This window comes from Pteropus alecto, unplaced genomic scaffold (assembly GCF_000325575.1).
Source record: "Pteropus alecto unplaced genomic scaffold, ASM32557v1 scaffold8, whole genome shotgun sequence".
In the NCBI taxonomy this organism is placed as follows: Eukaryota; Metazoa; Chordata; class Mammalia; order Chiroptera; family Pteropodidae; genus Pteropus; species Pteropus alecto.
The window spans coordinates 15565424-15593279 of NW_006494609.1; the positions used below are offsets into that span (position 1 = coordinate 15565424).

The 27856-nt window shown below is 35.4% G+C and overlaps 1 protein-coding gene and 1 pseudogene across 2 annotated transcripts in view; one reads left to right on the forward strand and one right to left on the reverse strand.

Moving 5' to 3' along the window:
* The window catches only part of CPSF2 (cleavage and polyadenylation specific factor 2), a 30808-nt gene extending 16137 nt beyond the window's left edge, over positions 1–14671 (forward strand). For both annotated transcript variants that reach the window (XM_006925536.3, XM_015599703.2), the window contains exons 10-16: positions 6157–6257; positions 6592–6792; positions 8457–8609; positions 9665–9890; positions 10967–11266; positions 12424–12558; positions 12936–14671. In XM_006925536.3, coding sequence (XP_006925598.1) covers positions 6157–6257; positions 6592–6792; positions 8457–8609; positions 9665–9890; positions 10967–11266; positions 12424–12558; positions 12936–13028 — 1209 coding nt within the window. In that variant the 3' untranslated portion in view covers positions 13029–14671. The remainder of the gene's footprint in view (positions 1–6156; positions 6258–6591; positions 6793–8456; positions 8610–9664; positions 9891–10966; positions 11267–12423; positions 12559–12935) is intronic.
* Positions 14672–22513: 7842 nt separating this feature from the next.
* Positions 22514–22631, reverse strand: LOC112473799 (annotated as a pseudogene).
* Positions 22632–27856: the final 5225 nt, after the last annotated feature.

Here is a 27856-nt window from a genome sequence, read left to right on the forward strand (position 1 = left end):
GGACATGATCTTGTTTTAAACTCAACTGAGAGGTGGAAGTAGTCAGATAGGACTTCCATTATCTTCTCAGCACTAATAGCTTAACCTGTTTCTGCATCTGCATTTGCTGCCTTATCTCCTATTACAGGAGCAAGACAATTAGTCAAATGACCTTACACCAAAAGATCGTTTTGTTAATAACCCACCCATCAAATCGATCAATTTTTCCAAAACTAGTCTTATTAACTTAGTTTATAGCAATTGATACTGAACAGGTTAATAACTGTTAGAGTTGTGCAAAATTTCAGATGACTGCTTTTCATTTTGTCTTCATAGTAGCCATTTTAAGGAATGTTTAATTTGTTAAAAGTGAATTAGTAAGGGTACCTATGAACTGGACTTAAGAAAAGCATAATAATAGTAACTGAAATCTGATATACGTTCGCTATAAATACAGATTTGCTGAGGAAAGATTTGGAGCAAGGATACCAAAGTAAAAAAATACTGTCTTTTGGGTTATTTAATAGCTTAGAAATACAAAGTTAAAAGAACTGAGAAATACTTGAAATGGTTTCATCAGATATGAAATGCTGTATTAGGAAATATTAATTACTAGAAATTCAATTAAGGCTGATATGCCATTTGAGGAATTAATAAAAAGAACATTTAAAGTGGTTTAAGTTTAAAAAAAAAACGAAAATGGCATTCAGAGTTTAAACTTGAATCGATAGGTTTTTGATTTTTTTTAATAGCCAGTACTTAATGCTCTTTCCCCTCTCACCTCGTTAGAGGTTTTTCCTTTTCTGTCTAACCCACCCATCAAATCGATCAATTTTTCCAAAACTAGTCTTATTAACTTAGTTTATAGCAATTGATACTGAACAGGTTAATAACTGTTAGAGTTGTGCAAAATTTCAGATGACTGCTTTTCATTTTGTCTTCATAGTAGCCATTTTAAGGAATGTTTAATTTGTTAAAAGTGAATTAGTAAGGGTACCTATGAACTGGACTTAAGAAAAGCATAATAATAGTAACTGAAATCTGATATACGTTCGCTATAAATACAGATTTGCTGAGGAAAGATTTGGAGCAAGGATACCAAAGTAAAAAAATACTGTCTTTTGGGTTATTTAATAGCTTAGAAATACAAAGTTAAAAGAACTGAGAAATACTTGAAATGGTTTCATCAGATATGAAATGCTGTATTAGGAAATATTAATTACTAGAAATTCAATTAAGGCTGATATGCCATTTGAGGAATTAATAAAAAGAACATTTAAAGTGGTTTAAGTTTAAAAAAAAAACGAAAATGGCATTCAGAGTTTAAACTTGAAACGATAGGTTTTTGATTTTTTTTAATAGCCAGTACTTAATGCTCTTTCCCCTCTCACCTCGTTAGAGGTTTTTCCTTTTCTGTCCATTATCTATCACTTTTTCCTCTGTTTGGTCACATCCAAAACAACTTTTACTGTGACTCCTCCTCTACTCCCAGACTTCTCTGAGTCTTCCTCATCTTAGGGAATAGCAACACTTTCCACCTACTGACTCAAACCAAAAATCTAGAAATTAAAAAAAAACTGTTCTTTGAATATATACTGAAAAGTGTGCATATTGTAAGCATACACTGCGATGAGTTTTCGCAAGTTGAACACAGTTGTCTAGCCTGTATCTAGGTCCTTTTCAATGGTAAAAGGACCTCTGTCCTGACTTCTAATGCACAGATTACTGAAACTTATTTTCAATTCCTTACCTTTCCCTCAACACCCATATTCAATCTAGCAGCAAGTCCTATTGGCTCGACCTCTAGATCTATCCTAACTCTGTCTACTTTTTTCCAGCTCCACTACCATCGTCCCGGCCACCATCCTAGCCCATGCTAAATGCGCTGGCCTGGACTGTGCCGAGTTTCCTAACAGGTTTCTCTATTTTTACGGTTATACTCTATTAATCCTTCTTCTCATAGTAGCCAAAGAGTTCTCTGTCTCTCTCTCTTTATTGTGGTAAAAAAAAAAAAAAAGAAACACAACAAAATTCACTTTCTAACCATTTTTAAGGGTCCAGCATAGCAGTGTTAACTATATGAACTTTTCATCTTACCAAACTGAAACTACCCATTGAACAACTCCCAAAGGCATCTTTTAAACATTCATCATTTCATGTCACTCTCTTGCCGACACCCTCCAGTGTCTTCCTTCTGCTCTCTGAATAAAATCAAAACTCCTTACCCTGGCTTTTAAGGTCCCACATGATCTGATTTCTAACCCTTTCTGACCTTATCTCATTCCACCGTCTCTGTGCTCTGCACTGCTGCACTGCAGCAGACAGAGCCTCTGCACTAGGCGTTCCTTCTGCGTATGATGTTCTTTCCCAGCTTTGCACTTGGCTGGCTTCTCGTCATTCAAGTCTCGGTTGAAAGGTCACCTCCTCAGGTTGGCCTTCTCTGACTGCCAATCTAAAATACCTACTCAGTTGCCAATGCATCACCTTTAAGTATTTTTCCTAGCACTCATTACTATCTGGTATTTTCCTTGTTGTCTTGCTTTTTCCACCAGCAACTAGAATACAAGTTCCATGAGAAAAGGGATCTTGGTTTTTTTTTTAAATCTCTAGCACACAGAAAAATGTTGGTGGAATTCAGGAATGAGCAAATTAGTGAATATGTAATAAACCTGATTTCTTACCATGTTAGACAAGAGTTTATTATATATTTTTTTGTCTACGTTTATTGCTCTCCTGAGTTAACTCCTTTAAAAAGAGCAAAGATATAGTAAATGAATAAGGTTTAATAAATTGGAATAGATTTGATTAGGAAAAGGAATAACTTGGAGGTAATAGAGTGAAGGAGTAGGAAGAAAAATATCTTAAGATTGATTGATTATTCTAGAACTCTGTTTCTGAATATAGCCATTAATTTTAGATATCTTAAATGAAAAATAAGATAGCAAAATTTATTATAGCAACAGGCATAAACTAAATTATGTCGTAAATTATGTTCTGTTAAAATTTATATGTAGGTTAGACAGGCATCTGTATAAGTTCTCAACAGTGTATTTGTAAAGGAAAATAATGACACTTTTCGAAACAATTTATTTTCAAGTAAGATGTGGGATGCTAGATGTAAACATGTATATCACTCATTCATGCTGTACACTAGAATCACTTGATTTTGGTTTAATTTTTTTGTTACTTTTTATTTTGAAATAATTTCAAAGTTAACAGAAAAGTCATAAAAATAGTATATCCAGATTCCCCAGTTGTCAGCATTTCACTGGATTTGTCTTATCACTTCTGCTATATATACATATACAATATTAGGTTTTTTTTCTGAATTATTTGAAACTGTAGATGTTCCATTATCTCTCAACGTAGCAGTGTCCATTACCTAAAAACAAGGACACTCTCCTGCAAAACCATAGTACATCCATTGAGTCAAAGAAATAAGCATTGATAACATACTACCATTTCATCTACTAACCCCATTCATCTTTTGCTAATTGCCCCAACAATGTCCTTTATAGTTACCCTTTCCTTTTTCATTTGGGATCCCATCCAGGATTACACACTGCATTTAGTTGTCATGACTGTTGACATTTTTGAAGGATATACGTTCTCAATTTTTTCCCTATTCACATACTATATGCTGTTTTTTTTTTATAAAGAAATTGGACCAAATTATCCACATATTCTGAAACTAGCTTTTTTTATCTGAGTCTTTCTTGAACAGTATAAGTAGATACAGATTTACCTTATATTAATTTGTATATTAATTTGTACAAACAACAAATGAATTCTTTTTAGTAATTTTATAATAATACATAGTACATATGTACTGTGATTATTTAATCCAGTGGTTCTCAAAAGTATGGTGTGAGGACCCCTTGGGAGCCTGAGACCCTTCAGGGAGTCTGCAAGGTGGAAACTGTTTTTCATGATAATACTGAGGGTTTATTTGTTTCTCACTGTCCCTGCATTTGTGCTGACAAGTGAAAGCAGTGGCAGGTAGCGTGCTGGCGCCTTCGTGTATATCGAGGCAGTGGCACAAAACTGTGCTAGTAATCACTGCATTTTTCATTGCTACATGCTTGTTTGAAAAAAAGTCAGTTTCACTTACAAACATCCTTGATGAAGCAGTAGAAGTTATTTACTAAATTCTTTTAGTAAAAGATTTTTAACTAATCTGGGTGACAAGATAGGAAGTATGTGTAAAGCACTTGTGTTGCATATAAAGTACAGTGGTTGTCTCAAAGAAAATCACTTGTACAATTGTTTGAGTTGTGAGTTGAACTAACCATTTTTTCTTGGAACACCGTTTTCACTTGAAATAATGACATGATTATTCAGACTTAGATATTTTCTCAAAATGGAATAAATTGAGCTGGTCACTTTAAGGAAAACAATAGCATTTATTGCTTAAACTCGATAAAGTTCAAACTTTCACATGAAAATTAGAATTTTAGAAAATGTATACCCATCACTATGAGATTGATAACTTAACCGTAAAAGACTTTTCTGATGAGATTGGTGGTGATATTTGCAAATGTGATTTTTCAAATGTTGTCAGCATGTGTAAGATCTATGTAACCTGGTAAACCAATATTTTATAAATAACTGATGCATGATGTTACAAAATAATGCGTGAATGAAAGATCCATTCAAAATATGAGATAAATCAATACATTTCATATAACAGAGTACCGAAAGTCATTGGTATGGCTTCAGATCCTGCATTACAAATAATCTTTAAGAAACTACCACTTTTTGAGTTTTAATATAATATCAAGAAGAATATTCATAAGAATTACTCTTCATAAGAATATTCATATTTAAATATTTTTCCTTTTCAACTATGCAGCTGTATGAGGCTAGATTTTTTTCACCTACTGTAACAAAACCAACATATTGCAAGAGATCAAATGCAGAAGCAGATGTGAGAATCCAGCTGCTTGCTATTAAGCCAGATGTTTAAAGAGATTTGCAAAAATGCAAAATAATGCTATTATTTCCCATTAATTGTTTTTTACTTTGGAAAATATAATTATCTTTTGTAAACATATGTTAATGTTAACATGTAGTGGTTTTATTATTTTTTAATGAACAGATTATGATTTAAAAATTTTAAATTTTCTAATGTGGTAAATATTGATAAATATACAAAAAATGAAGCCCTGTATACCTAAAACTAATGTTTTATGTCAATTATATTTTAATTTAAAATATTAAAAGCTTTTGGGGGTTCTCAGTAATTTTTAAGACTCTAAGGCAATCCTGAATCAAAAAGTTTGAGAACTACTGATGTAATCAGTTTGTGTCGATGGATTTTAAAATGTGTCCAGTTTTTTGCTATTAGAGACATTGCTTCAATGTATTTATTATTTCTTTCACATTGTGTGATTCTTTCAATACGATAAAGTCCTACAAGTAGAAATGCTATGTTAAATGACAAGCACGTTTTTATTTTTAGATGTTGGCAAATCACCTTCTGACATAGTTGTACTAATAGACAGTGGATGAAGGCACCCTTTCCCATATAGTAGTTAGGGTTGCCAGTCTCATAGATTGAAAAATGGCATTACGTTTTTAAAAATTTGCATTTTTCAAAAGTCATTAGCGAAATTAGACCTGTCTTAGGGTTATTAGTTATTATTTTGTAAAGTGCTTTTATTATATATACTTTGTCCTTGTTTGATGTGTGGGTCATCTTTTTCTTAACTGATTTAGAAGAGGTCTTAGGAAAAAGTAGCTTTGGATAGTCATACAGTGCTACAAATAACTTAAAATTTCTTTTAACCTTTTGAGATTTAAAATGTCAAAGCGATTTTATTTTTTCATATTGCCATATTTATTCATCTTTTTTTTTTATGGCTTTTGGGTTTTAATGTCATGTATAGGCCTCACCTATACCAAATTATAAAAATACTTTTCCGTATTTTCTTTTTCTGATTGGTGATTTTTTAAACCAGTTTGATTTACCTTAAACCTATCCTAGAAACATGACAGCTCAATTTTAGTATTAATCTAAATAGGATCGGTAAGTGCACGTAACAGAAACTTGAATAATTTCCAGAGGAAAATTTAGTTTGCAAATGATGACTCAATTTAGAGATGGGATGTATCTCACACCCCACTGCCTTAACTCCCTAATATCGATATTTCCTTTTGTCCGCTATTTTTCTTTAGTTGAGGAAACGTGTAAAGCTTGAAGGGAAAGAACTTGAAGAATACTTGGAAAAAGAGAAACTAAAGAAAGAAGCTGCTAAAAAGCTTGAGCAGTCAAAAGAGTGAGTTATTTTCCTACAAATTATAAATTTATATATGTAATTCGAGAAAAACTTATTTCTAACATAAAAAAGTTTAATTGAAAATACTTAACTTTTAACTTCATTACTTTCGTTACATCTTTGAAATGATGCTAGAATATCAAATTCTTTCAGTGCTGATATTAATATGTATTTATTAACTGGCAGTTAATGCTGTGTTTTACAAAATATCAACCTAATAATATTGATAATTTCATTATTCAGTTAGTATTCAGTATTAAAAACAATTTTATAAATATTAATTCAAAATCTTTTGGGTGCTTTATGACCTTCATCTATTCCAAAATCATCCTAGGGCTGATATAGATTCCAGCGACGAGAGTGATGTTGAGGAAGATATTGATCAGCCCTCGGCCCATAAGACTAAGCATGACCTGATGATGAAAGGTGAAGGTAGTCGTAAAGGAAGTTTCTTCAAACAGGCTAAAAAGTCTTATCCTATGTTTCCTGCCCCAGAAGAAAGAATTAAATGGGATGAATATGGAGAAATTATCAAGTATGTAAGCAAAACAAGCTTTTCTTTCTTATGCATTAGAGGTATTAACTGTGTTTGAGCTCAGTGAATTTGGTCTTTCTGGTTGTAGTGCACTTGTTAGTTTCTGAGTACCTCGGCTTGAAAGATATAGAAGACTTGTAGTTTGAAGCTTAAAAATCGATTGAGGAACATAAAGAGAATTAGTATTAAAAGAACACTGTAGTTTTATTTTTTTAGGTTTGTGACAAGTTTAAAAAGATGATCAAGACTTTAAAAAAAAGAGAGAAGGGACATGCATTGAAGAAAGACATAGGATAGGAAGGACCTTTGGTGGATGGGATTCTGTTAAGTTTGGGAAATGGGTTATATCTCAAATAGTGCTGTATACATGTTTTAGTTATGAGAGGAATATAAGATAGCATGAGTGGAACCATGGAAAATCTATAAAATCAATATCCACTATTAGAAAAAACCCGAAATCACATGTTCTAATCTCACATTTGAAAACACTGCTATCCTGTATAAAGACCCTTGAAGATTCCCGTCACTTTCAGGCAAATGTCAAATGCCTTGGCACAGTGCATGATGTCTTTTGCGATCTGGTTTCTCCTTACTTTTCTGTTATGTTTCTATGTACTTCTGTTATGTCAGTGTGCTTCCTCCACTCTGGTGGTCCTCAGCCTTCTCAGTTTCCTCCTGCTCAGCTTTTTTATGTTAATGCTTTTGCATATGTTTTTCCTTCCGCCTTGTTTCACCTCCCCACCCCAGGTGTCCAGGCTGCTGAATCTGGCCTCACAAACTCCTGGAAACCTTTCCTGTTTCTTCCTTGCTACTGCAATACAGTTAGGCCCCCCCTTGTACTTTCTTTGTACTTTCACAATGCTATCTTGAACATATAGTGGACTTAGGTCATGCCTGGATTTAATTAGGAAAATTCCACTATCTACTCGGCTCTCTAAAATAGTAGAGAGGAAAAATAGCACTCTAACCAGCATTGGTGAGTTTACTTACCATTCCACAGTGGGCAGTCTGTTTAGCATATGGACAGTGTTCTTTAGCTTCAATTTCCTTATCTGAAAAATGGGGGTAAGAATGAAATGAAGTTGTGTTTCTAGGGCACTTAGCATAGAACCCGACTCATATAAATGCGCTGTAAGTGGTTGCTACTGCTGTTGTTATTATGTGGTTTGCAGTGTAGAGATAGTGGACTCCAGGGGCTAAGAAGCCGCTGCAGCAGGCTAGGCGTTGGGTAACAGAGGCTGGGATTCTAGAGCAGAGTGTGACTGGATTTGGGGTGGCCTAGATAATTATAGTAGGGTAGAGAAAACATTTTAAAAGATTTTTTTTTTAAATTTTAACATGCAATTCTCTCTGATGTTGGAAGTAAAAACGGGAAGATAGATGTGTTAGTAGTTCGTTGAAATAAAGATGAAGGCTTTTGAGGGAGCTAATGATTTTGTATCTCAGTCTTCTTGTCTTAAAGATTACTGCTTAATGGTCTTGAAGAACATAATATATATGCAGTCAGCTGATAATGGATATCAGGAAGCTGCACTGGCTTTGGATCAAATGTATATTTAAATCTTCAGCTATAAGAGGGGTCTAGAAATTACGCCATCTACTGGTTAATTATATATAAGATTAACTTGATTGTTACTACCTCTAATTAGAGACTTATTATTTAGACCAGAGGATTTCTTAGTGCCGGAACTTCAAGCTACTGAAGAAGAAAAAAGCAAATTAGAATCTGGCTTGACAAATGGAGATGAACCCATGGATCAGGATTTATCTGATGTTCCCACTAAGTGTATTTCTATGACAGAGTCTATTGAAATAAAGTAAGTGCTTTCATTGAATTTTGAAAATAGATAAAATTTCAAGCACTTGAATTACATAATTTAAGCTGTTTCAAAAGTGAAATTTCTGAATATCCTCTAGTAGGTTTGTATTCTTAAAATTTAATTTCCTTTTTCCATGTAAAGACTTGTGAAGTATGGTGGTATTTTCTCTTCATTAATTGTATTTGAATGCTAAAGTAATCGAATTGGTGGTGAGGAGAGGGTTAAACATTAAATCATACCTTTATGTGAAGAAACATGCTTTTTGGCCTTTTTAGTATATGTACTAGCAAGTGATGTTATACAGTTCCCAAGTTTAATTTTCCTAAGTGCTCGTTTCATAAAATATACTCCTTAAACGTCTTTAGTGCCCTCATTTCTTAAAAATACTATTTTGATCTGCAGTAGTTAAAAACTCTTTTTTCCTTTTCTGTGTGGTACAGTTAATAACACCAGTAAATCATCATTTTGGAATTTTAAAAAACTCATTAGGGAGTAAACTGGTTTATTGTCCATTGATATCATTTAGTATATATTCTTAGGTATAACTAAGGCCTAAATAGTGCATATTATCACAAACTTTCCTCCACAATGGCTGTACCGGTTTATATTTTCACTAGCAGAGCAAGAGGCTTCCTTCACCCCTGTTTCCTCACTAACATTTAGCATTGTCTAACTCTCCCAAGTTTTATAGTCTAATTAGTATAAAATATCAGTACTGTTTAAATTTGTTTTACTGTGATTATTGAGTTTGATTATCTCTTCAAATGCTTGTTACCTTCTTTGTTTTTTCTTCTGTAAAGTCCATGTTTATGTCCTTTATGCATATGTCCTTTTTGTTACTGATTTTCAGGAGTTCATTATATATTCTGGTATTATCTGGTTAGTTTTAGACAATGCAAATAATATTGTCTTCCATTGTGTTATTTGTTTATAAGAGTTGTCCATGGCCTACTTCATTTAAAAAATCTTTAATTTTGATGAAATAATAAAATATTTCCCGTAATTTTTTTAGGTTCAGAAAAGTAAGCTTGAATAATCATGTCTAATTACAGAGCCAGGGTTACCTACATAGACTATGAAGGACGCTCTGATGGAGATTCCATTAAAAAGATCATCAATCAGATGAAACCACGGCAGTTGATCATTGTCCATGGACCACCAGAGGCCAGTCAGGATCTTGCAGAGTGCTGCCGTGCATTCGGTGGAAAAGATATTAAAGTGTACATGCCAAAGCTACATGAAACAGTTGACGCCACTAGTGAAACTCACATCTACCAGGTAAATACGCTGGCATTTGAGTCACAAAGAAGTAAGTACGTTCTGTTGCAGATTAGGACAGATACATGAGGAAAGCAGTGGTGCGTGAGACAGACCTAGTACCCCGCCTTAGCAGAGCTTACAGTCTGTGGGGCTTGTAACGAGGAAATAGTACTTATCACACTGTTACACCTCTGATAAAGCACAGGATGCCATGAGACCCCAACCCAAATGTAGAGGTTTCAAAAGATTTCCTGGAGGAAGTGACAACTAAGCTTAAGCTGAAAGGTTGTTCGTTGGGTTGTCAGGGTCGTATGTAGAATAGGAAAGAGAGGGAGAAAGAGAAAAAAGGACAGCATTTGCAAAAGTATGCAGGTGGGAGGAATGGTGAGGGTTCACAAATTCAGAAGTTTTAAGAGAATTCACAGATGTCAGGGTTCTACTCCTGATTGAAAAAAAAAATAGGCACAGAAAATAGGAATAGAGGAGAGATTAACTCTTATTTGGTAGTGGGACATGGTGTCAGTTAAGGCAGAAGTGTTGTCTATATTTGTTTGGAAAAAAGTGGATTAGAATTCACCAGGCAGAGAAATCACTCCGAGCAGAGCAGGAGGAGCTACCATTCTTAGAATATGGAGGTGTGAAACTGCATGGTGTATTGAGAAAACTATAAACAACTCAGTGCTCCTGAAGTAGCATCAAGTTTTAGAGAACGAGACTTAGCAGTGGCTTTCAACCTTGGCCGCACACAAGAATCAGCAGGGGAACTTTGCGGGGAGTCGGAGTCTTAGTCTCACTTGTTATATTAGAATCACTGGAAGCAGGGCCCCTGGCATTGAAACTTTTTTTTTTTAATTGCCACGTGACCCCAGTGTGCAGTCAGTTTTAAGGACCTTCACATTGGAAAGTGGACAGGGTTCCAGTAACCCTACAGGTCATTAGGTTGTCACTAGCCATGGTCAAGATGAGATGAGTGAAAGATTTTCAAATTTCAACATACATCACTAGAGTTAGAAAAATTATAACAACAGACAGCTTATATTTGTTCACTTATACCCTGTGGGGTTTATTTCTTTTCCTCCCCTTTCCGTATCTAGGTGAGATTAAAAGACTCCCTTGTTAGCTCCCTTCAGTTTTGTAAGGCAAAAGATGCTGAATTAGCTTGGATAGATGGTGTCTTAGACATGAGAGTTTCCAAAGTGGACACAGGAGTTATTTTAGAAGAAGGAGAACTTAAGGATGATGGAGAAGATTCAGAAATGCAAGTGGACGCCCCTTCGGATTCTAGCGTTATAGCACAACAAAAGGCCATGAAAAGTCTGTTTGGAGATGATGAGAAAGAAACAGGGGAAGAAAGTGAGATCATTCCCACTCTGGAACCCTTGCCACCTAACGAGGTAAGGAAGTGTGTGCCGCTTCCATCTTCTCCTTAATTTGTCATCCTTCAAATTTTCCTTTTTATGTTTTAAATCATTTAAACTGTGTGTCATATATAGACTGATTTTGGAGTTTTTTAAAATTACTCGAGGTTATGTTTCTGTGTGTGCGTGTGTATCCTGTGTGGCTAGGGAGTAATAACTCAATCCTTTAGCAAATCTTATACGATACGTAATTGTTTCATGATGTGTTTTCTCAGTGTGGGTTTTTAAAGATTAAATTTTGATGATTGTGAGGATTGCCTGCCTGCTTCTAATCGAGAGATTATTAGTTTTCTAATGTCATACCCCTGTATTCCATTTTTGTGTGTTCTCAATTCAGTTCAAATCACTTTTGGTTTTGATATACTCAGAAATCTTTTATTAAGTATAGATATAATTCTACTCTAGTATTGACATGTTCTCAAGAGATATCTACCTAATTGGCAAAGGTTTCAGGTAATTAACTTACAACAGTATTAAATCTATAAGAGCCCTTCATGTGTGTCAAGTGATATCTTTAGCCCTTCTATGCAATAAAGAATGGAGAGACAGCCTCTGTTATTGGATTTATTTCTAATGCTACTCTTGGAGTTGAGAGGAGTTAGAATTATTTTCTTCGTGCTAAATTTGCACTCTTCAAAGCATATTCAAAGTAGAAGCATTAAGTTGAACCACTTGCCTTTCTGATACTAAAACCCATAGCATCTACTGCATTCTCTCTGAGGGAGGAGGGAAAATGGAAGTGGGATCAGGAGAAAATTATCCCCTGACCTAAGCAAAGGACTAAGCAAAGAATTTTTGGTTCCGCTCTGCCTGCTGGCACTCTGGTTGACCCCCTTAGGCAAGCGGGTAAGTGAAGAGCATAACATTACTAAATGTCTCTCCGCTGTTATGAGGCATGACTAATAAAACTGATTGTGAAACAGTCCCAAAATGTGAAGGGCTTTGTAATGTTAAATAATGAGGTAAGATTCAGAATAACAACGTGGAATGTGATTTACAGTCTTGAAATGATCTGTCAAAGGACTTCAGGGAATAAATGTCTTAAAGATCATGTGTGATTTCACTTTATTCAGTACAACTGTGTGTCTGGTATTCCATTTTAAGTTATTCTTTTCCCTGTAACTTTATCTAAGGTTCCTGGACATCAGTCAGTTTTTATGAACGAACCAAGACTATCAGACTTCAAACAAGTTCTTTTGCGGGAGGGGATTCAAGCTGAATTTGTAGGAGGTGTACTTGTCTGCAACAATCAAGTAGCGGTCCGTAGAGTAAGTGTGTGTTTAGTAAAGGCCGAATTGAGCAGATGCTTCCGATGTTTTGTCATTTCGAATTCTGTAATTCTTGATTGGTAATTTCACAAAACTAGAAATCAGAAATTTGTATTCCTAATGATGACCTTGAAGACTTGCAAAAGTGACTCTCAAAGACATAATTTTATTGTAAATTTTTATTTGAATTCTATGACATTTATGACATCTATGTAAAATTCATGACTCGAGTATTATATCCACATTCTGTGAATCAAAGCAACCCGTTTCCTGACCAATCATAAAGTAATCTAGTTAATATATTTTGGTTATTATGCCTGCCTATTAATGAATAGAAAATGTGCTAAAGAACTTTTTTGTTTTTACTTGGTTTCTAGACGGAAACTGGACGCATTGGATTAGAAGGCTGCCTTTGTCAAGATTTTTATAGGATAAGAGACCTTTTATATGAACAGTATGCCATTGTGTAAAGGACATGTCAAGAAGTATCTGTTCGACCTTTCTAAGAAAAAAAGGATTCTTATCTTATTCTAAGATTTTGTGTTTTTTTTTTTCTTTTGTAATATACAAAAAGAATCTGACAGGAAAACTTAACATGCAGTAGATTTTTAATACTGTAAATAGAAAGCATTTTGCTAATGTTCAAATGAGCATCCTACCTTTTGGCTTTGCGTGATAGGGATCCTAACACATGTGCAGGCCTGAGAGTTGAAGGGGATTGGTTTTCCTGTACAGACCCCTTATTCTAGAGGGCTTCTTACTTGAATAAAACAGTGCAACTTAGCAAACCAGTTCCTGGCCTTAGAGAAATATATTTGCATGAGTTCTTGCAAACTGTTTCTTACATTTTCTGGAATGCAAAGTGAAAATTATTTAGAAAAGATGTACTATTGGGAACAAAAACTGATAAAAGTTTTTGAGGCATACCTAGTTACAAAACAAAAATCAGAGAGTACGTATTATAACTCTTCTTCTGAATTCTAATATGCAATTGTCTTCACATGGAGCGTAGCTACTCAATGCCTGTATTGCCCAGTGATGCACTTTCGTGTGAGGTTGTACACATTTGGTTTGAAATCAGTTTTTATTTCTGCCATTTCTCGTTTTATCAAGTTTTTATTGTTTCTCAATCTGAATTATAATACCATCCTTTGAATACACACAATTCAAAAGAACTCAATGTGTTATAGTCTTAAGGGTTCTGCATACATTTAGACACATCTTAACTATCAGCTCAGTTACTGTATTGGAAAGTATATAGTGCTCTCTTTTCAAGGAAGTAAATGTAGAATCTCACAATTTTATAAGGTAACAGTATAATTTAATTAAAAGATGTAACTTTTTATCTCTTAGGCTTGCTTTCTCTGAAGGTTGCCCAGAAGGTTGCCCAAGCCGTAGTTGGATTTTATATACATTACTACAAAAATAATACCGAAGTTGGATACAATCATCCTTTCTGTATTCACATCTTTTGGGGGCTGGCAGCCCTGGTATAGTATAAACCACTTGTGTTTAAGAGTAAAAACTGAATATATGCAAGTTTCATTGAATTTCAAAATGAAAATCACATTGCCCTATTATAATCTGTCGATGCTTTTTTAGAATGTAGCTTAATCATGACAAACCTTGATGTTTATTTCTGAAGTATTTAAGCCCTCCTCTTTACACTTAGCATTTTTAGAAGGATCAGTCTTCTTATTTAACGTATGTAGAACTAGGTATAGTATAATCTGGTGATATCAAACTAGAATTAATATTTCTATTTTTAATGCTTACAAAGCATTTCATGTGGATTATTGTGCTACTGCAAAGTTTACAGCCTTCTGATACTGAAAACCAGGTACAATGTTATATAAAACATAATATACAAAACAGTTTTACAGAAGATCGAAATAAAGAGTATGTTTTCTTTGCAGAGCTTTGAAAAAAATTCACTTAAATTCTTAGTACTGAATAGAGTAAGCCTAAAATTCTTTTTATTTTCCAGGGGAAAGAAAGTTTGCATTTGTTTCATGGCTTAAAGATTTGGTTATACCGATATTGAAAAATGGTTTTTTGCCTAGCTTTTTTATTGTACTATGAATAGGAATTAAATTTTAAAGTACTGCTTGAAGGTGGCTGTGCTAACTAATGTCAATGCTTTTACCTGTTTCTAGATGACAATATTACTAAAATTTCAAAAATGGAGACATTTCTTTAGCCTCAGTTGCTTAAGAAAAATATAAAATTTAAGAAAAACTATGAGATAAATCATGAACTTGGAGGAACTTTCAGATCTTTACTGTTTAGAAGCAAATACAAGTGGACTATCAGCTGATCTCTATAAATAATTAGGTTAAAAAGAAAATTTTTTTTGTAGCATTTGTTGTAGTGGGATTAGAACTGTCAAATATCGTTGCAAACTTTTCTATATTTTTATGAACCAGTAGGTGGTCTGAAATGGAAGTGAGGAAATCAATTTTCTAAAAAAAAAATTAAGAGAGATTCACGTATCGTAAAATTCACTCTTTTAAAGTGTACAATTCATTGGTTTTTAGTATATTTACAGAGTTGTACAACCATTATCACTATTTAATTCCAGGACATTTTCATCACCCCAAAAAGAAACTTTATTCCTGTTAGCAGTCACTTCCCATTCTCCCTTTTCCCTGGCCCCAGGCAACCATTAATCTAGTCTCTGTCTCTATGAATTTGCCTGTTCTGGATATTTCAGAAAAATGGAATCATATAATATGTAGCCTTTTGTATCTGACTTCTTTTACTTAGTATAGTAGTTTCAAGATTCATCAATGTGATAACATGTATTGATATCCTTTCTATGGCTGAATAATATTCCATTGTGTGGCTAGACCACATTTTGCTTATCTGTTCATCAGTCGATGGACATTTGGGTTGATTCCATTTTTTTGGATATTATGAACAATGCTGCTGTGAACTTTTATGTACGAATTTCTTATATGGACATATGTTTTAAATTTTCTTGGGTATATATCTAAGAGTAGAAGTGCTGGATCACATGGTAACTGTGAAACTGCCGGACTGTTTTTCAAAGTGGCTACACCATTTTACATTCCCACCGGAATTGTCTGAGGGGTCCAGGTTTCCCACACTCTCAGCAATACTCGTTACTCACCATCTTTTTTATTGTCTCAATCCTCTTGTGCGTGAAGAGGTATCTCATTATGGTTTTGATTTGTATTTCCCTAATGATGTATTTCCCTAATGAGTATCTTTTCTGTACTTATTGGACATTTGTATATCTTTTTTGGAGAAATGTCTGTTCAGATCCTTTGCCTATTTTTTAACTGGGTTCTTTATCCTTTCATTGTTGAATTGTAAGAGGTTTTTTTTATATAGTCTGGTTAGTAAATCTTTATCAGATATATGATTTGCAAATATTTTCTTCATTTTATGTGTCCACATTCTTGATAGTGTCCTTTGAAGCACAAAAGTTTTTGATTTTGATTATCTAATTTATCTTTTTTTTTTTTTTAACCTATTGGTGTCATGTCTTAGAAACCATTACTTCATTCAAGGTCACAAAGATTTATTCCTGTTTTTTCTTAAGAGTTTTAGTTTTAGCTCTAAGTCTTCGATTCATTTTGAGTTAAATTTTGTATATGATATGAAGTAGGGGTCCCATTTTATTCTTTCGCTTGTGGATATCCAGTTGTCACAGCATCATTTGTTTAAAAGACTATTTCTTCATCAGATTTTCTTGCCACTTTTGTTGAAGATAAGTTGCCCATAAATGTATAAGTTTGTTCTTGGACCCTAATTCTATATTAGTGGTCTGTATATCTAACTTTATGCTAGTACCACATTGTCTTGATTGCTGTAGCTTTGTATTAAGTTTTGGAGTCAACAAACGTGAGTCCTCCAACTTTATTCTCTTTCGAGATTGTTTTGGCTATTCTGATTTCCTTGCATTTCTATGTGAATTTCAAATCAGCTTGTGAATTTTAGATCAGCTTATGAATTTCTGCAAAAAAAAAAAATGTAGGGAGAAAAAAGTGGTTGAAATTTACAGCTTAAAATCTTAGAATGTTATGGCTGATCGGGACTATTGAATTCATCTAGTACAACACGCTTAGTTTAGTTTTGAGTGAATGGGCCTGTAGAAGGGAAGGGATTTGCTTGAGAGCCAAATGGCTGGTCAGAGACAGAGTTGGAATTGGAACCCAGCCTTAGAGAGTACATTCATTCAATACTAAATGAAGAAATCTAGAATCTTTATAGAATCCAGTCATTCAATACTAAAATAAGTATGTTGACTAGATGAATTCTACGGTCTCTTTCAGCCATAACATTCTGAGATTGTAAGCCGTAAATTTCAACTTTTTTCTCCATCGCTGTGCTGCTTTAGTTCCTTAGTTCACGTTCACTTTGCTTAGGAATAATATGTTCAGTTTATCTTCTCTAAGAAAGGCACCTGACAAACGGTTACTTAGGACAATAGCATGCTGAGAGAGACTGGTTTTAATTTTATATGATGGCCAGTAGTGGTTGGGGGAGGGTGGGAGAGGGAAATGTCACCTGTACTCTTCTTTGGTTGTAAGGTTCTAGAGTTTTATCAGAAGGTTATTGTCCTTGAAATATTAATAAACTGATTACCACTTAAGTCAAAGGATGTAAATAGTGGTTAGTAATTCAATGACTGAGAGGTCGATTACTTACATGTTTGTTTTGGTGGTGGTTGTTCCGTTTCATCTCCAACTCCCCTTTTTATTCAGCCATTTGATAACTATAAAACAAATGTATAATTGAAGATACAGTGATAATGAGAGACGGAATATTCAGATCTGCCTACCTGGGCAAGGATCCTGCTTTTTTCTCACTTTCACCTCCTCAATTGTGTTTATGAAAAAATACCAAAAATTACTAAAATAAATTTTAAAACCCAAGACTTTGCTGGAAGTAAAGATATCTTTGCATCTCTTCTATTCCTCTTCTCCCCACCACACACACACTTTTCAGGCTCATTTCATTTTAGTTCTTGAAGTCAAAATGAGATTTCAGCTACAAAATACAAGTTTGGAGAGTTTTACATCTCTTCTGTAGTTGAAGAGAACCAAACATGTATGTGCTCCTTTTGTGAAATTGTTAATGGATTCAATGGAGCCTACATGAATTTTGATAGTGATAATCTCAAGCCAATATGCAAAGGATCCACAAGGACTTCCTATTATTTTCTGAGGTTTTGTTGATTTTCATGTTCAGTGTACAATTTATTATATGTATTTTTCCCTGAAATGATTGTTATACTTTTTAAAAAGCTATTACTAAATTGTACATTCAAAACTAATGAAGTCCTTCAAACAGATCTCTGTGGGAAGCTATTTTTATTTCAAGGGTACTGTAGCTGTCATTCTTTTAAATGTTTTTAGAGCTCTCATTTCTCTTCAGATTCATTTACCAAACTTATGAGAAATATAAATTATTTTAGAAAAACATTGTGGTCTTGGGCCAACATTAACATTACCACTGGACTCTAAATGATATGACAACAAAATTAACCCTTTTTCTACAGACAGAAATTTGCTACCATAGGAGATTTTTAATATTAAAAAATTATTCAGTACAAACTATAATTAAAATAAAACTAATATATACCAGAAATCATAAAGATACTCTAATTTCCGATATCACCCATAGGTCATGGTTCAGGTTAAATTTCATATTTAAATATCAAAGAATATAAGTCTAATGAGATTATATACATCCTTTATCAGTTATAATAAATTACCCTAAATGGAGAGAGTTCAGATTCTCAAGGTTTTCCAGTATCTTGTATATGTGATTTTTTTCAAGAAGACAAACTTGCAGGCAGAAGTATGGTTAAAATTTAGAACATAGTGCTTTTTTAACTTTTAAGCAGAATTTTATATACACATTATTGCCCATTAAAAACAGTTTTCACATTTATTTCCATTATCCTTTTGAATAGTTTTACCTGAGATAATGAAACCATTAAGGAGAGATTTTTCTAGTAACATAAAAACTAGTGTAATAAATTCCTAATAGGTAAAAGATCACTTCTATGCATCTTATTTTTTAACTTATTCTGAAATAATTTTAAACAGAAAAGTTAACAAGAATAGTTTAAAAGATACTATGTCCTTCCCCTAGATTCCCCTGTTTTAACAATTTGCTGTTTTTTGCCTTATCATTCTATCTATATGCCTATTATTTTTTTAACTATTAGATACTAAGTTGCAGTTATGATGTCCCATTAACCTGAAACACGTGCATGTGTATTTTTTAAAAACAAGGACTCTTGCATAACTACAGTACTTTCATCAAAATCAGAAAACCGACATTGATGAAACTCTACCATTTAATCCACAAACGACATTAAAATGTTACCAATTACTCCAAAAATGTCCTTATAATAATCCTTTTTGTTCTAGGATCCAATCCAGGACGCTGTATATGTTTAGCTATGTGTTCTCTTCAATCTTCCTTCATCTGGAGCACTTCTTCAGTTTTTCCTTGTTTTTGTTTGTTTTGTTTTTTATGACAGTTTCGAAGAGTGCAGGCCGGTTACTTTGTATTATGACCCCTACTTTGGGTTTGTCTGATGTTTCTTCATGATTAAATTAAGGCTATGAATTTTTGACAAATACCAGAGAAGTGATGTTGTGTTCTTTGTATTATAGCAGGAAGCAATTTTGACATTACTGATAATTTTTAAGTTGGTTATGTGTACTAGGTTTCTCCACTGTAAAGTTAATAGGTATTTTGTACTTATTAATTAATGAGGGATAAGTATTTTGTGGGGAGCTATTTTGAGACTCAATATCTTATTCTTTATAAATTCTTATCTTCTAGTTTTAGCATCCATTTGCAATTCTCACCAGAAGCAGTTATTGCCAGATGGTGATTTTCTAATGACACTGTTGTTTCTACATTTAATTGGCATTCTAGTGTAAATACTGTCCCTTCTCCATATTGACATTGATTATATTAGTGTGGAACAGGGATTCTGTTTTATAATCTACCTACTACAATGATTTGATGCTCCAGTTGTCCTGAGTTTGGCTAGTTGGAGCACTTTCAAGCTGGCTTCTGTATACTTTTGACACGTCCTTGGGTATTTTGTTTTTAATTGTAAAAAACACATAACATTAAATTTGTCATCGTAACTTTTTAAATTTACAGTTCAGTAGTGTTACGTGTATTCACGTTGTGCAACAGATCTCTAGAATTTTTCATCTTGCAAAATTGAAACTCTCTATTACTAAACACACATTTTCCCTCCCACCCCACCTCCCAGCCCTTGTAACCACCTTTCTACTTTCTGCTCCTATGGTTTTGACAGCTTTAGATAGATAGTTCATGAGTGGAATTATACGGTATTTGTCTTTTTGTGACTCTTTATTTCACTTAGCGTGATGTTCTGGAGGTTCATCTATGTTGTAGCATATGAAAGAATTTCCTTATTTTAAGACTGCATAATATCGTATGGATGTACCACATCCTTATCCATCCATTCATTTATTAGTGGACATTTGGGTTGCTCCCACTGCTTGGCTATTGTGAATCGTGCTGTGATGAATATGGGTGTGCAAATATCTGAGATCCTGCTTTCAGTTCTTTTGGATATATATCCAGTGGGATTGGTGAGTCATATGGTAATTCTCACTTTCAGGAACCACAAGATATTCCAGGTTCTGTCTTGTTTTTCTCCCTGCCAATCCTGGGACCAGCCATTGTGCCAGACAGTCCTGGTTTGCTGTAATGGAGAACTGTGTTTAGAACCAAGATCTGGGTGCTAGGTTGTGCTCATTGCCACTGTGCTATCAGTGCTACCAGGTCTTTTCAGTGGACAATTAGGAAATATGTACATCTGTGCTTGTTTCCTCGTCCACCCATCTATATGTATATTAAAAGCCATGACTTCACTCTGATCTCTGATTCCATTTCTTGTCCACAAAGTTTATTCTAGACCCCCCTTTCCATATTTTTACTTCCTTTATCCTATAGTGAAAAATGGGGCTCCTATATAACCCTCAATATTTTCACTTATTTGTTCACTTCTTGTGATTAACCAATCTGACCATAGGGCTGGCTCCTTTGCTCTCAGCCCCCTGCACATGGCTGCTGCAAGGACTCAGTTTCCTCCCACCCCCCAATTCATGGCAACACCTGCCAACTGAGCCCTATAGCGCCATTTTAAAGAAGGCACCTTTGGTTCAGATGGCAATGCCACAAGAGAGATTTTGTTCCAGTTTACATGGTGGCCGTCAATGGAGAAATAAGCACAGATTCCAAAGGTTTCTACTTTAAATGGAACTGTATCGTATCTGGGTATCTGTCTTGGTTATTCTGTTACAATACCTTCCTCATTCCTTTCTACTTTATAGCTAAGCCAGATAAAGATCACTGTGGAGCGGGGTTAGAGGAGGAGAGTAGAAAAAGAAGGAGGTGGAAGCCCAGTCCTGAGGGGAGCAATGGGTATGGCGGGAGGGTACCACACGGTAGCACTCGCAACCTAAAATGCTCTCTGAGCTAAAACACTTCAGCAGTTAAAGATCTTGAGTTCTGTGTTTATATTATTTTATAACTGTCCTTGCAAAAACCTTTGCCTGTCAGTTCATCATTTGGATCATCCACCCCCTTAACTCTTAAGTCTTAGGAGTGTCAGGACCAAGTTCACTATATTGAGTGCTGAGGTGTTCTTTTATTAAACAGTTATTATTCAATCTTAACAATTTTTAGTGGGAGGAATAATATCATCTGCCTCTGGACAAAGGATTCCTTAGTAAGCTCAGGATGGCGTCCAGTTATGTAACACATGTGGGAACTTTATAATAATTAATAGAACTTATTCCTACTTGTGAGAAAATGGAGCCTATGGCCACAATTTTTTCCATTTGAGATTTGGTTTACCTAATGGGAATTGCTCAGGTGCTTTTTTACTGAAAAATAACTGAGCCCCTAGCAAAAGAAGCTGACACTAAGTATTTTCTATGCACTAGATACTGTGACGAGTACGTTACATGCATTATCTCATTTAACCATGATCGTGGGCGGAATGGGCCCTGTTATCACCCCATTTTACTGATGAGGAAACTGAAGCTTGTGGTCTCTTGTTAGTCCTGCCATTCTCACACATAATAGCCTTATAGTCTATACTGGCTTTGATATATTATTGGTAAGAGTTCTTTAGTTCTGAAGAAAAGAAACCGTCTGTGGCTAACTTAGGAAAAAAGGGAGTGTATTGGGACAATAATGCCACGTAGCTCTGGGGATCCAGGCAGCAGGCCCAACTCCCAAGGCTCCACAAAGAAAATGCATCAACTACAATGTGGGTCCCTCAACATAGAAAGCCATGAGGGAAATCCATTGTTGGCCTGGCTTTTGTTAAATGCTGACTCTCTGGCTAGAGAGAAGAGCACCCTGATTATCAGTTTTGCTAAGATTAGACATAGATAGGAAGATGTCACAAGAATTTGAGGGCCTGTCACCAGAAGGTGGAAGGCAGAGACACACCCAATAGAAGATGTAGTAGACAAGAGCACAGGCTCTAGAGTTAAGGGCTTCAGATGTCAAGGCCACCACTCTGTGCAGGACTCAGTTACTTTATATCCACACTTCAAATACATGGGGACAGTAATGGTACCGTTTCTAGAGTCTCATGAAGATTAAATGATGTGAACCATGCAAAGCACTTGGAGTGTCTGGAGGACAGTAATGGTACCATTTCTAGAGTCTCATGATGATGTGAACCATGCAAAGCACTTGGAGTGTCTGGCACATAGTAAGCACTTCAGTACACGTTAACAGGGCTCCTTCACATACATCACCTCGTTTATTATAATCCTAAAGGCTAGGTATCACTTCCATTTTCTTCTTCTTCTTTTTTTTTTTTTTGGTGAGGCAACCCTTGGTTGACCTCACAGATTGCAAGGACCTTGTCAGCTTACAATTCCTTATTTTTTTTTATTTTTTACGCCTCCAGCACCTGGTCTTCCTAGGTGGTCTCCCATCCAAGTACTAACCAGGCCCGCCCCTGCTTAGCTTCCGAGATAGACGGGATCGGGCTTGGTCAGGGTGACATGGCCGTAGACTCACCTCCATTTTCATAAAGAGAAACTGACTGGGGAGGACTAAGTGTCTTGTTCAAAGCCACACAGCTAATCAATAGTGAATCGGGGGCTTTTACTCTGCCACTTGACCTACAAATAGGTGCTCTAACTTTATCCTTTTAGCTTCTAGATATGAATTATTTAATATAACTTTTAATGTATTACTCATAATTTCTTCTAAATAACAGTGGGATTTATACCATATGACCTAATATAGAACTAAGACATTTTTATCTTAAAACATTTTCTAGGACAATTTAAATGCAGCAAACTTTCTGGTTTGGTCAAAGTGATAATACATTAATTTAGAGACACTGAATCTTTTCTCATCATTACTGCTAATTTTATGCTATTCCACTGAATTACAGAAAACAGGCAGCCTTTGGTCAAAAATGAGAAAATCCACAGTCTGCATAAAAATCTTGGGACATATTTATCCAGGAATACTTACATATTGATTCCAAAAAGCCGTCTTAACGCATTTGCGTAAAATCTTTATCGATAAGAGGTAGAGGTAAGGGTTGGGTTAGGATTTAGTCAAGTGGGTTTCTAATCTCTCTAAAGCTATTTCCAAGGACTGCTCGTTGATGAACATGTGTTAGTCTGAATTAGTAGGCTCTGGCCCCATCTTACTCTACTTGACATTTTTATAAGTTTTCTAGTTGAGGATGTTGGTGGCAGGTTAAGAAAATTTGCAAATGAGCTGCCACTGAAAGAAGTAGCTCTTGTATGAAAAGACAGAATTGGGACCTACAGAGATCCTGACAAGTTTGGACAATGGGCAAAATCTAAGAAAATGAAATTTCACCTTTCTTTCTAAACCAATGACACAAATACATGGTGGAGAGACAAGGTCTAGAATTCTTGGTTTAAAAAAAATAAAAGCATTTACTGGACTATAAAGATGGCTGCCAAAAAAGTTAATGACTTTGGGTCACATTCCTAATAGACTAATGGACTCTAATTACTAATAGATTGTTTATGATAAAGATGGTGATGGTCCTACTTCATTCCACTGTTAGGACTCCTCTTAGAGCTCTTCAATCAGTAAACATTTTTCTCCCCCACTTTTTTACTTTCCCCTTTAATAATTAATACACATTGAAAATTTAGAGGGTATAGAAAAGCATAAAGACAAGAAAAAGTTCTATACTAAATGCAGTACTTTTATCATTTTGGCCTATTTCCAGCTTTATTCAATGAAATGTTTATGTAAATCATATGTATACAATTTTTCATTGTGCCTTTAGAGAAAATTTTCCCATGTTTATAACCATCTTTTAAGCTCTACAAATATTCCATCATATGGGTGTATCATTATTTAGCTCTTCCCAATTGTTGGATGTTTTCCAACTTTTCTCAATAATCTGAAATACAGACAGATTTTATTCATAGTCATGCATCATGGTTGTTTTAATGCTAGCACACAATTGCAAATAGGTTAAATACTACTTTTTAAGGACATTAATATCTGAAGAAGGTCCAGGAGAGAGGACCAGCCTGTTGAATGACTTGGAAACCACAGAAAACAGGAAGCAGGGATATAGTTTGGAGTATACAGTAGGGCTTATTTTTGGAAAAGAGGGTACCTTACAACGAAACGAGCTAAGAATTACAAAGCATCCGAGATGCTGACTCTCAGGTAAGCTGCTGTGTTTTTCAGGTTCCCAGTAGTGACCTGGCTTTATGTACTCGATGTGCAGTAAACCATCTTTCTTTGGAGGAGTAAAGTCTTCGACATTCAACTGAATGAGAGTGTCAGTAATCTACCTACCACTAACCCCCAAACGTAACCATTCCAAGAATTTGCTTCCATTGCCAGCATCTTATATGTGAATTCTCTGTATTTATCTTTCCTTCTCTTGCTGCCTTTTTTTTTTTTTTTTCAAGGTTTCTCTCAAAACTCGAGACCACGTTTGACCCTGACCATTACAGTGGAGGCAGAACAAATTTTAAAGAAGCTTTGTTACAACTGTTACTCTTTTCATTACCTTATTGGTAATAATTATTAAAAATATGTGTCACAGTGGGAATAAGCAAGACTGTTGTGGCATCTGTATAAAAGTCACCCACAAACATCAGCCTCCAGCAGCCATCCCAAGAGGTACCAATGCTTAAATTCTTCATTCCATGACTTTGGTTTCCTGAAAAGTGAGGCCAATGTTAGCATATTTAGCTCCCAAATACCCAGACAGAATTAACTTCCGTTGGCAATCTGTGGAAATGAAGGAAAAAAGAAATGTATGCCATAACAACAGAGTACGTTACCCACTATTTAGTACACTACAGAGGGAAATGATCTGTGTTGCCCTTTGGTTGCTGACCCAGAATGAAAACGACTCTTGTTGGACACTTACTATTTATCACACGCTTGCTGTGAATTATTTTATTTAAACCTCATGGCAGCCTATGCCAGATCTAACAAGTTATCCCCACTTTATATAAATGAGGAAGTGAAGACTCAGAGGCTAGGAATTTCTCTGTCAATCACCAGTAAATACTGTAGCTAGAATATGAATTTCTGAGTATTCCAAAGTCCACACTTGGAGTAGGAGAGATTAAAGATTTCAGAAGAGTGACTATGGCTGTAGACCTATCCCAGTGTGGCAGCGAATCAGTAATCAGGAAATGGAAGGGTCGGTCGTATGGATTGAAATGTCATGTAGACGCTCATAAAACAAGACGAGCGTATTTTCTTTCAGAGAATGAAACCTCCAACGTTTTTCCATTGCATTGAAACTTCAGAATCTGTATATTTCCAGGGCTTTAACTTGCTTTCCTCATTGCCATTTCAAAATAGAAACCATGGTCGTCTTAGTTAAAGCTGGTGTCTAATCTGGAGTCACGTGATGTCCCCTCTGTTCTAACTGGTTTTGGAGCAAGACTGCTTCACCTGTCTCGCTTCTGGGGCATCCTGCTGCTGGCAGAGCTACTCTCGACAGATTTAACATCTTGAGGTCTAATGTCAAATGCAAATTCAGAAACTAAGGAAATCTATGAACTTGTCAGGGAGAAATGCACAAAATGATCAGTGGGCCTTTGGAATTGCTAACTCCAGCTTCTGTTTCCCTTTCTGGCTGAATAGCTGTGAAGGCACCGATAGCTAAGGAAGATAGGGGACCTGGCATTCGGTTTTACTATACCACAATAGCAAATTTAATTAACACTAAACATCCATGAATAAGGAGAAATGAGTTGATTATGGTATATCCAGACTGTGGAATATTTAGCATCTATTTTTAAAAATAACTTTGATACGCACTGACCATATTATATTTAAATGACAAAAAATAAGTTATAGAGTATAAGTTATGATTACATTTCTGTAAAACCATATATGCAAATGGCTGATGAGAGATTTTAACCCAGGTCTGCATTAAAAATGAAAATTTTCCAGTTTTTGGTTTATGAATTTTACTAGTTTTTTTTCCTTTTGCTTCAATGAGTAGCATGAAAGGACGATGTTATGGATGCCACCTGAAAATTTCCACCTCCCCTTTCCTCAGATGGCCATCGTACATTGGGGGACAGAGAACAGTAGGGGAAGTGATGGGGAGAGAAGGGAGGAGGGAGACAGAGCTGGGAGTTAGAAAATCATAATGTAGAAAAGGGTCTTATAAATTACCCAGACTAAACCCACCCCGGGTCCATTGTAAGGACACACTGAGGCTGCGTGGAAGCATTACCCCAAGAGCATCACTACATTATGATTCTATCATCCAAATTAAGTATATTGTGGAACTTAGGGCCCGGCGTTCCATTTTTTAGATCCCAGATATTGTAGGGAATAGGTAATAAAAGCAAGACCTGGCAAATGAATGCCTTTCGGGTGCCCACAGCTCTCGTCCCGCCCACGGCCCTCCCCTCCCTCATTACCATTATGACCCAGTGAACAGAAAACAAACGTTACATTAATTCAGCCCACCATTCTCAGCAAAGGGGAAAACTGCTCACATAATTTTTGCATTTGCAACCAACATTCCTTTGTTGGATGGATTTACTATAGATCCCAAACCTGAACTGGGGAAAAATCTTTCTTGTACAAATGGCTGTTCCCTGGAGGTATCTTCATACAGAAACCACATTTTGTTCATAATAAATTGGTTTTATTAATTTTCAATGGTGGGCTCACCTAATGGCTTCAATCTAACATCTAGTCTTAAAAAGGGTAATTAGTGAGAGTTATTAAAAACGGACCATCTTACCAATTTTTGAAAATTCATGCAGGGCTTCAGAAAACATTAATTTCCCTTCCTTCCATGAAATAACCTAAGCAAATGAAATATTCCTTAGAAATAATAGAAGTCCTATAAAGAGAGATGGAGGTGATAAATCTTTAGTGCTCTGGGTAATCTAGCTTCCTATTCTCAGCCCGAAGTTGGGCATAGAATCTAAAGAAGACATATACAAATTTGAAGGATATAAAAAATATATCTATATAGTCTTATATATCTATAGATCTCCTATACAAATCTCTATCTATAGAAAAAATAAGTATTCCAAAAAATGGAGAGAGAAATGTAAAAGAGGGGCTTTTTTACTGTGAGGAACTTGGCTAAGAAAAGACACCATTTGGAGAAATTATTTTCTAAAAAGTACACCGTGAAGCAACTGGAAGATGCTCTGATTAGGAAAATAACCCGAAAACCAATTCATATCCTATGTAATACTTAGGGAATTGCTCCCATCCACTCTGGAACAATCTGTGGCTTCTGGAATAATCTGTGATAAGGAAATTTAGAATTAGAAATAGAATTGAGTTAACGCCCATCACTATGCCTTTCCTTAGTCTATTGAATATTAAGCCTCAAGTCACCCCAACAGTAGGCTGAGTGCAAGTCAGCATCATCTATTGAAGGCTGTCTATACGCAGGGTGCTGGACTAGTTGTTCTGGGAGAAAAAAGATACGGCACGGTCCCTGGCACTGGGTAGTTATGTTTAAGAACACGGGCATGGCAGTTTCCAAATTGATCAGAATTGTTGATTAGATAGGTGCCCAAAAGTAGGGTGATGGAGAGAGATGGGGATGTGGGGGACCATCACTGAGCACCTCATGCTGGCCAGGTAGCTGGGGTCGGGCAGAGCCAACCTAGGAAAGAAGTGGAGGCTGGGGCCTGCACGGCTTTGCCTTTGTCTCCAGCAAATGTAGAGGAAGAACATGAGGGAGCTTGACTGCTGACCTACTGTGTGCCTGAGAAAACGCTCT